Source organism: Coregonus lavaretus (genome assembly GCF_964263955.1).
Source record: "Coregonus lavaretus genome assembly, chromosome: 18".
Classification (NCBI taxonomy): Eukaryota; Metazoa; Chordata; class Actinopteri; order Salmoniformes; family Salmonidae; genus Coregonus; species Coregonus lavaretus.
Genome location: NC_140005.1, coordinates 39,575,931 through 39,586,957, shown reverse-complemented (window position 1 = coordinate 39,586,957; position 11,027 = coordinate 39,575,931). Strand labels below are relative to the sequence as shown.

The following is an 11,027-nucleotide window of genomic DNA, read 5'->3' as shown; positions in this document are numbered from 1 at the left end:
GTGTGTGTGTGTGTGTGTGTGTGTGTGTGTGAGAGAGTGCCTACAAGAGATATAGAGCAGAATGAGAGTGTGTGTTGTAGACTTCATTCTCTGATAAAATATTTGAATATCTCGAGGTTGTTATTTTAGCTTATTCTAAGCTAAGCTGCACAAGGTGACTCAGCCAGCTCCACAGGCCCGGAGAGGAGACTGATATGAAGGCACCTCTTGGCTAACACAGCTTCTATGGCTGACAGGAACACACACACTCATGCATGCACACAAGCATGCGTGCATGCACACATGTCTCAGACACACGTCTGTCTCTCCCACACACACATGCACACACACACACACACACAAACACACACTTCAAGTTTGATGTGTTTTAATCTGTCACATACAAGTAGGCAGCTTCATGGGGACTTTGAAAAAGATATTCTATCTAAAAATACATTAAAATCACAAACTATTTCAAGCAAGTATTTTTCTGGATATCAATGTGAGTCTCTATTGTCTTCTATGACGATTTTGTAATTTCTATTCAATGTGTACAAAAATTGCAGAATTTTACTGGAGGTTTCATCCAGTGCTTGATTCCGTTTATGTGAAGTCGTCTGTGAATTACGGCACTGTGGTTGGAGAGTGTGTGTGTAATCTGGACATTTGGGCTTGGAACACTGTGTCTGTGGGTAATAGTTTGAAGTGGACTTTAAACCCCCTGTATGTTAAATAGGATTACATTAGTATGGCAGCGAGACACAATATAGGACTCATCTATGCACACAGTATGTAATGGCATGCATGGGTATTGAATTATGAGTGTAAGTTGTTCCCAATAATGTTTGTGTATTAGATAAGGTAGGGCCTTGATTTGTCTAGGTGGATTATTACTGATTGTAATGGAAGATGAGCTTGGACGTTGTATGGCTGTAATATGGATAATAGATAAGTGTTAAATCAGTAGTTGTGCATTATGGTTGTACTACGGTTGTATTCTGGTTGTACTATGGTTGCACTCTGGTCGTACTATAGTTGTATGTATGGGACAGTCTATTGGAGGTCACAGGGTTTAGGGGGCCTGTGGGTGTTGGAACCTGAGAGAGCAGGCCCCCTATGGCAGCTGTCTGGTGCGCTTCAGTAAACGGCCTGGTGGGCATCATCAGGGTGCCTGGTGGGAACCTTAAGGCATGCTGCTGGGCTTCTTCTCATCACCAGTTCTTATTTAACCATCCAGATACGTATTCATACACCAGCAGCATCACAGCTCCACCTAGGAGGAGGAGGAGACGACGGGGCATAGAGATTAATACAATACTATAAATTATAATACTAATAATGTCATCTATCTAATTCTGTGTGTGGCGGTGTAGGGCCGGACGATATGGCCAAAATATCATATCATGGTATTTAAAAATAATTGGACGGTATGACGGTATTTGACAGTATTTTATGTTTTTTAATAATAAAAGTTCTACATTTGCTTTATAATAATAATAATAATAATAATAATAATAATAATAATAATAATATGGCCTTTATGAGTAGTGCGTGACCCTAGGGTTGCAACACATACATTCTAAGTGACTTCAATGGGTCTTTCTCCATTCTGATTGTTTTATACTGTTCAATTCAACTTCAACCCAAAATTATTTTCAGCAGTTTCATCAATTTCTGCATTTCCTGCACTCATTTGAGATCATTTACACACGGCCATGTAGGGCTGCACGACATGGGCAAACAATCTAGGCCTTATTTTTAACCAAAAGTTACGATTTGACTTGCGATTTAGAACAAAACACTTACGTGAACTGTTGCAATCATGGAAATAGAATGATTATTCTAATTCTATAGTTAGAATATAATAGTGGGCACTTTAAATACAGTGTTGTTTGACATGACAATGAATGAAAATGCCAGGGAGAAGTTATTGTGACAGGGTAGGAACCAAAGTGTTGATAAGTGTTTCCTAGGGGACATTATAATCTTTGGCTACATTGAATGTTTTCTCTTAGCTACTTCATGTAGCTAACATATTCATGCTTCGCGTACTCCTCTTTGATTTAGAAAATACTGTTGCACAAACAACATGCTGTTTTAGGTCTATACCAGTTTCAGTTACAAGTTTTAATGTCACATGCACAAGTAACTAGCCATTAGCATTAGCATCTAACAAGATTTAGACCCAACTTGCTAAGAAAAGACAAACTAGTTGTTTGCAGATGTAAGAAACACAAACGAATAGTATAATTATAGAACGCTAGTGGATTTATAATATGAAGCAAAGTGAAAACAGCATCGTTGTCATCAACATTGATGCATGTGCTCCATTGACCATGCAGACTGAACGCAAGTGTCTCGTGGTCAAGGAACAACAAATGAGCTCCTTGAGTGACAGGGGGCGGGGTTAGGTCTGTGTGGAAAGCGGCACAGAGAGAGAGAGAGCGGAGAGAGATGACTCAAGTAGCGAAGTAAACTATAAAAATGGACGTTATACACGTCGTATCACATTTAACAAACCAAACATTCAAATACCGTTATATACTGAGCAAAAACATAAACGCAACATGTAAAGTGTTGGTCCCATGTTTCATAAACTGAAATAAAAGTTCCCAGAAATGTTCCATATGCACAAAAAGCTTCTTTCTCTCAAATGTTGTGCAGAAATGTGTTTACATCCCTGTTAGTGAGCATTTATCTTTTGCCAAGATAATCCATCCACCTGACAGGTGTGGCATATCAAGAAGCTGATTAAACAGCATGATCATTACACAGGTGCACCTTGTGCTGTGGACAATAAAAGGTCACACAACACATTGCCACAGATGTCTCAAGTTTTGAGGGAGTGTGAAATTGGCATGCTGACTACAGGAATGTCCACCAGAGCTGTTGCCAGATAATTGAATGTTAATTTCTCTAACACATCGTTTTAGAGACTTTGGCAGTACGTCCAACCGGCCTCACAACCGCAGACCACGTGTAACCACGCCAGCCCAGCACCTCCACATCCGGCTTCTTCACCTGTGGGATCGTCTGAGACCAGCCACCCGGACAGCTGATGAAACTGTGGGTTTGCACAACCAAAGAATGTCTGCACAAACTTTCAGAAACCGCCTCAGGGAAGCTCATCTGTGTGCTCACCTTCTCACCAGGGTCTTGACCTGACTGCAGTTCGGCGTCGCAACCAACTTCAGTGGGCAAATGCTCACCTTCGATGACCACTGGCACGCTGGAGTGCTCTTCACGGATGAATCCCGGTTTCCACTGTACCGGGAAGATGGCAGACAGCGTGTACGGCGTCGTGTGGGCGTGCGGTTTGCTGATGTCAACGTTGTGAACAGATTGCCCCATGGTGGCGGTGGGGTTATGGTATGGCAGGCATAAGCTACGGACAACAAACATAATTGTATTTTATCAATGGCAATTTGAATGCACAGAGATACCGTGACGACATCCTGAGGCCCATGTCGTGCCATTTATCCGCCGCCATCACCTCATGTTTCAGCATGATAATGCACAGCCCCATGTTGCAAGGATCTGTACACAATTTCTGGAAGCTGAAAATGTCCCAGTTCTTCCATGGCCTGCATACTCACAAGACATGTCACCAATAACCATCAACTTCGCACAGCCATTGAAGAGGAGTGGGAGGCCCCGGTGCACAACTGAGCAAGAGGACAAATACATTTGAGTGTCTAGTTTGAGAAACAGACGCCTCACAGGTCCTCAACTGGCAGCTTCATTAAATAGTACCCGCAAAACACCAGTCTCAACGTCAACAGTGAAGAGGCGACTCCGGGATGCTGACCTTCTAGGCAGAGTTGCAAAGAAAAAGCCATATCTCAGACTGGCCAATAAAAATAAAAGATTAAGATGTGCAAAAGAACACAGACACTGGACAGAGGAAGATTGGAAAAAAGTGTTATTGACAGACAAATAGAAGTTTGAGGTGTTCGGATCACAAAGAAGAACATTTGTGAGACGCAGACCAAATGAAAAGATGCTGAGGAGTGCTTGATGCCATCTGTCAAGCATGGTGGAGGCAATGTGATGGTCTGGGGGTAGAGTGGCGCAGTGGTCTAAGGCACTGCATCGCAGTGCTAACTGTGCCACTAGAGATCCTGGTTCGAATCCAGGCTCTGTCGCAGCCGGCCGCGACCGGGAGACTCATGGGCGGCGCACAATTGGCCCAGCGTCGTCTAGGGTAGGGGAGGGAATGGCCGGCAGGGATGTAGCTCAGTTGATAGAGCATGGCGTTTGCAACGCCAGGGTTGTGGGTTCGATTCCCACGGGGGGCCAGTATAAAAAAATAATATGTAATCACTAACTGTAAGTCGCTCTGGATAAGAGCGTCTGCTAAATGACTAAAAATGTAAATGTAAAAAAATTTGGTGGTGGTAAAGTGGGAGATTTTTACAGGGTAAAATGGATCTTGAAGAAGGAAAGCTATCACTCCATTTTGCAACGCCATGCCATACCTGTGGACGTCGCTTGATTGGAGCCAATTTCCTCCTACAACAGGACAATGAAGCACAGCTCCAAACTATGCAAGAACTATTTAGGGAAGAAGCAGTCAGCTGGTATTCTGTCTATTATGGAGTGGCCAGCACAGTCACCGGATCTCAACCCTATTGAGCTGTTGTGGGAGCAGCTTGACCGTATGGTACGTAAGAAGTGCCCATCAAGCCAATCCAACTTGTGGGAGGTGCTTCAGGAAGCATGGGGTGAAATCTCTTCAGATTACCTCAACAAATTGACAACTAGAATGCCAAAGATCTGCAAGGCTGTAATTGCTGCAAATAGAGGATTCTTTGACGAAAGCAAAATTTGAAGGACACAATTATTATTTCAATTAAAAATCATTATTTCTAACCTTGTCAATGACTACATTTCCTATTAATTTTGCTATATTTCCTATTCAAACTCATTTCATGCATGTTTCCATGGAAAACAAGGACATTTCTAAGTGACCCCAAACTTTTGAACGGTAGTGTATATTCTTTTCAGTGTAGAAGATAAAGTAAAAACCCAAACCGGTCCGTCATCAATACCGGTATATCGTAAAATACAGTATACCGCCCAGCCCTATGGAGTTGCCAGACTGATTTTTAGAGGGACATGCTGTGTAATAACTATTATACCAAGATAATTGATAGGCTATCATTAGCAATGACCACATCTAGATTAAAAAGATCTATAATATAGTATAATCAACTTCTCATTTAGTGATATGATGAAAGACGTAATCTACATCTTAAATTAGCCATAACATTCAAGATGTACTGTAACAAATAGCATACTTCTCTTTACCAAAAACATTGCTCATCTGATAAAAATGCAATATTATTATTTGTCAGTCTGTAATGACCAAACATTTGGGAAGAAAGTTAATTGAATAGTTGGAGGAACGTCACCTGGTCCGAGTCTCATGATCTTGGGGATCAGTCCTTTGTACAGCGCCAAGTATCTGGAGAAATAATATAATAATATAATATCTGGAGAACTGACAGAGGCAACAGCATGACGTCTTAGTACATTCATATCCTAACATTCCAAAAAAGAAAAAATATATTACATGACATACTTTTTCAAAATAAATAATACTGGGATCATTTTCTAAATCCCTGTACAGTGTGTGTGAGTGTATGTGCGTGCGTGAACATGTGTGTTTGTAATTACGAGTGTTGGCATTATTGGGCTTAGCTGAGGCGGCTGCCTGCCCTGTTTCTGTCTCCCTCGCAGGTCAGGTAGAGAGAGAGCGCACTAATAGCCATTGGTGTTTAGTGTAGTGTAACTTAAGGGTATACCTACTACCTGCACTAACCCTAATGCATTCAAGGTGATCAGTGTTCCTGGCTGGCGCTGGCTGCCTCCTGCTCCCCTACCCGTCACCCCCCCCCCTCCCACACTCCGCCTCCTACCCCCGCCACTGATGGCGTTAATAAGGCTCAACCCACTTCCTCCCTGCCCCTCTGTCTGATTAGATTGACCCGCGGAGCGCCGCGCAGCTCGTTAGGACAGCCTTAACGACGTCTCCCATAGGGATCACTAATTAGCTGCGACTGTGTTGTGTTAGAGCATGGGGAATGGACGAAGCGGGCAGAGTCTCTCTCCCTCCCTCCCTCCCTCTTCCTCCTCCTCCTCCTCCTCCTCCTCCTCCAGCATCAGCCCCCCTAGGCCCCGACAATACACTAGACGACAGGAAGAGAGGGAGTGAATCAGGGGCCACTGCTACCACAAATACCTATGTGTCACTGCACCAGCCTGTGTCTGCTTGTGTCCCTGCTCCATACTTTAGCAACCTTTACCCAACAACACCTAGGAACCTCATCAAGAGGTTCAGATCTCTTGGCGTAATGGCTAAGGGGTTGAGTCGCTGGACACGGGTTGGAGTCCAGGCTGAGGCAACCTCCCTGACTTCAGCGCGGCATACGTACCCCTCCTCCTTGTAGACCAGGCCCATGGTCTGGAAGCAGGTCCGGTACTTGATCTCTCCCGGTATGGGCTGGGGAGCCTGGATGCGGCTCTTGGCCACGTCAAAGGGAATGTTGACACAGGAAGAGATGGTTCCTGAGGCCAGGCCAATAGCAAACTTCCTTAGGAACTCCAGGGTTGGGTCCTGACAGGGGAAAAGGGAGAGACAGGGACATAGAACAGAGAGAGAGAAAGAGAGAGAGAGAGACAGGGACAAAGAAGAGAGAGAGTGAGACAGGGAAAGAGAAGAGAGAGAGACATAGAAGAGCGAGAGATGGGAGAGAGATAGGGGGAGGTATAGAGACGCTCACTAAAGAGACAGAGGTCTGTGCTGCAGCTGTATCCATGGATGTTCCTCCCTCATATATCTGCCTGGACATATTTTTCTATCTTGTTATCTGCCTGCTCCAGGTCATTTGTTTTATAGGAAACATTTTGGGCTGCTGCAAATATATATTTTATTACTGCTAAACATGAGAGATATCTAGTGATATCTATATATCTCAATGGTGTAGTGATGAAAAAATGTGTGCTTCCTGACTGCAGTTTCCACCTCTCTGATTGGCTGAGCTGAAGCACATGTCCGTTCGTGCGCTTGCTAGGAAAGAGAGGATTTATAAACAGGGTTCATGCAGGCAGACTGCAGAGCGGCGGAGGCATATGGGGACAATTTAGTCTAATTGGGCAGTGACTCTCTCTGCAGCACAGGGGTATTACTGTGTGTGTGTCTGTGTATTACTGTACGAAAGAGAGGGAGAGAAGTCCCGGTTGGCCCAGAGAACTCTGAAGGTTAATTGATCACGATATATATAATTTTTTACAAATGACAGTAGCCTATTGAAATGCAGGTCCTGGTCAAGCCTTTATCTTGTCAAAGATCTGGACACTGAGTGCTGCTGAGTTAAATAACAGCTAATCTTACAGTGCTTGAAGTGCAATAAAAATTTCCGGTCATCAGCCCAGCCTGTCTCTGCTGGAGCAGGTTATATCTATCCTGTCCTGTAGCTACACAATGGTCTGAGCTTCACCTAAAACAGGCTCAACTCCAGTCAATCGTGCAGGTAGGTATAACGCATTATGATGCTGTTATAATGCATAGTAAGACTTATATGACCCCCTTTTACCATCCCATAATGATTCCGTCTAAATACTAGCCATTCTGAGTCAGTTGAAAAATTCCTAAATAGAGTTATGACTGGTTTTCCCCAAAGGATCACTCTCAGAGGCTAAGATAACCAAGCCTAAGACCACAACTTCTTTGTTGTGTAATTTTCCCTCTATGATCACTTTAATACAGTTCATGCATGATAATAACTATCCATAAGCGCCATCCATAAATGCCAGAATCATACAGACCGGGGTGAATTCACCAAATAAACAAAGCTTCAGTTATATGGCTTCCACATCTACTCCACTGTATAACTAACTTCCTCCTGAAATAATAATACACATTGTCTGCTTTCAATTAGTCCATGGAAGTTAAGCTAGTATGCGTCCCAAATGGCACCCTATTCCAGACGTAGTGCACTACTTTTGACCAGGGCCCATAGGGGAACAGGCTGGCGTTTATACACGGGGAACAGTCTGGCGTATGGTAACGTTTCCATTCAACAAAATGTACTTTTGTTTGGGAATCAGGCCCTCTATGCCGGATGTGTAACGTGAACCTTTGAGGATGTTATAGAGAGCAAACAGACGAGGTATTAGCTGCATTCTACCAAACTCCTCTCTGATTTTCCTTCCCCTCAGTTGCCTCACTGACTGCAGTGCTAAGGCTAACCAATCTAACTGTAGTACTTCCAGCATGGCTAACCAATCCAACTGTAGTACTTCCAGCATGGCTAACCAATCCAACTGTAGTACTTCCAGCATGGCTAACCAATCCAACTGTAGTACTTCCAGCATGGCTAACCAATCCAACTGTAGTACTTCCAGCATGGCTAACCAATCCAACTGTAGTACTTCCAGCATGGCTAACCAATCCAACTGTAGTACTTCCAGCATGGCTAACCAATCCAACTGTAGTACTTCCAGCATGGCTAACCAATCCAACTGTAGTACTTCCAGCATGGCTAACCAATCCAACTGTAGTACTTCCAGCATGGCTAACCAATCCAACTGTAGTACTTCCAGCATGGCTAACCAATCCAATAGCCATAAGCTTGGCATTTTCACAGACCTGTTGCTAAGTGCCTGAGAGCCACTTATCCTGTATATTAGACAGAGGCTGTTTGAAAGGCTCTAAAATGTATTAACAGGCCTGGCTTTGTCTATGGACAGGACATATACAATTAGTAAGGGAACGTTACTTGGTGGCTGGTCAGTTTGGTTTAGGAATAGATAGTCTAGGACCTACAATACAACTTAATACTAAAAAGAAAAACTGTACACATACAGTTACATCCAACTGATCTAATGTAAAGGAAAGTCAAAAGTCCTTGGTCTGTTTGGTGTAAAAACAGAACGTCTATGGAAAAAAACAACAGAGATACAGGCCAGGACAGCAACAACATAGACAGGGACATGCAATCTAATCTCCTGATACCTGGCTGGCAGGAATGGCGTCCTTGACATTGAAATAGAATCCAAAGTAGATCATGTTAAAGACGCCGTGGCGCCCCAGGGTCGACGTTAACCCTTTATTCAGCCCTCGCAGGCCAAAGCCGCCTGCGTTGATGATGTTCCGTGCTTGGGCAAACGTGGAGGGCTGCTGTATAGAGGCGAGGTCAGGAGGAGAAGAAAAGAGCACAATGTAAATGACAGAGAATAGAATAGCTCTACTTTAAGTGAGTAAAATAAATAGTTAAGAAAACGTCCTTAAGAAAACATGGAAGGCTGCATGCAGTATGGAGCAGAACAAAACGGCCAATGACTGAGAATAGCAAAGACCCACTATAAGGGCGGAATCCTTAACTTGACGATCGCATAAATCATGCATCGGTGTCAATGGTTACTGTCAAGGTAAACATCAATGGTAAAGGTCAAGTTAAGCATGCAGATCTCAAGTTAGGATTCGGGCCATCATAAGTGACAACAGTGAGATATTAGTGTAGTAATTCCTATTAAACAGTGCTTTTGAATCTCACCACTTGGAATGAATCTCTGTTGGCCTGCAGGCTGACTTTGACCACTTCAAATGGGTTGACCACCAATGCCTCGGTCAGACCTGACCCTAGACCTGCTACTGACAGACCCTGGGAGAGAGGGAGGGCGGGGGAAAGAGGGAGAGAAAGAGGGAGATGGTTAAAAAGGGAGACGTACGGTAGTGAAATATCAGATTCAAGTTCCAGATCAACAGGGAGGGAAAAGGACAGAGGGAATAGTGAAACAGAGAAGGGCAGGTAGCTACAGGGAAATGTATAGGGCGTATTTAATTTGTTAATTTTTGTTATTAGGGGGTAGATCAGCTTTAATATTGCAGATAGATTGTAACTTGTAATTGTCTACATCACTTCCAATCCCCCATATGTATTTTCTCTCTCGCATATATATATATATATATATATATATATATATATATATATACACACACACACACACACATATATATACACACACACACACACATATATATATATACATACATACATACATACATACATACACACACACACACACAGCGAGGGAAAAAAGTATTTGATCCCCTGCTGTTTTTGTACATTTGCCCACTGACAAAGACTTGATCAGTCTATAATTTTAATGGTAGGTTTATTTGAAAAGTGAGAGACAGAATAACAACAAAAAAATCCAGAAAAACGCATGTCAAAAATGTTATAAATTGATTTGCATTTTAATGAGGGAAATAAGTATTTGACCCCTCTGCAAAACATGACTTAGTACTTGCTGGCAAAACCCTTGTTGGCAATCACAGAGGTCAAATGTTTCTTGTAGTTGGCCACCAGGTTTACACACATCTCAGGAGGGATTTTGTCCCACTCCTCTTTGCAGATCTTCTCCAAGTCATTAAGGTTTCGAGCCTGACGTTTGGCAACTCAAACCTTCAGCTCCCTCCACAGATGTTCTATGGGATTAAGGTCTGGAGACTGGCTAGGCCACTCCAGGACCTTAATGTGCTTCTTCTTGAGCCACTCCTTTGTTGCCTTGGCCGTGTGTTTTGGGTCATTGTCATGCTGGAATACCCATTCACGACCCATTTTCAATGCCCTGGCTGAGGGAAGGAGGTTCTCACCCAAGATTTGACGGTACATGGCCCCGTCCATCGTCCCTTTGATGCGGTGAAGTTGTCCTGTCCCCTTAGCAGAAAAACACCCCCAAAGCATAATGTTTCCACCTCCATGTTTGACGGTGGGGATGGTGTGCTTGGGGTCATAGGCAGCATTCCTCCTCCAAACACTGCGAGTTGAGTTGATGCCAAAGAGCTCGATTTTGGTCTCATCTGACCACAACACTTTCACCCAGTTCTCCTCTGAATCATTCAGATGTTCATTGGCAAATTTCAGACGGCCCTGTGTATGTGCTTTCTTGAGCAGGGGGACCTTGCGGGCGCTGCAGGATTCCAGTCCTTCACGGCGTCGTGTGTTACCAATTGTTTTCTTGGTGACTATGGTCCCAGC

At 43.6% G+C, this 11,027-nt stretch overlaps 1 protein-coding gene across 3 annotated transcripts in view; it reads right to left on the bottom strand.

The window, feature by feature from the left end:
- Positions 1-350: 350 nt before the first annotated feature.
- Positions 351-11,027, bottom strand: part of slc25a21 (solute carrier family 25 member 21) — a 140,830-nt gene continuing 130,153 nt past the window's right edge. For all 3 annotated transcript variants that reach the window (XM_084182006.1, XM_084182005.1, XM_084182004.1), the window contains exons 7-11: positions 9,540-9,647; positions 8,999-9,163; positions 6,417-6,598; positions 5,394-5,446; positions 351-1,252 (exon numbers count right to left, since the gene is read on the bottom strand). In XM_084182006.1, coding sequence (XP_084038132.1) covers positions 1,191-1,252; positions 5,394-5,446; positions 6,417-6,598; positions 8,999-9,163; positions 9,540-9,647 — 570 coding nt within the window. In that variant the 3' untranslated portion in view covers positions 351-1,190. The remainder of the gene's footprint in view (positions 1,253-5,393; positions 5,447-6,416; positions 6,599-8,998; positions 9,164-9,539; positions 9,648-11,027) is intronic.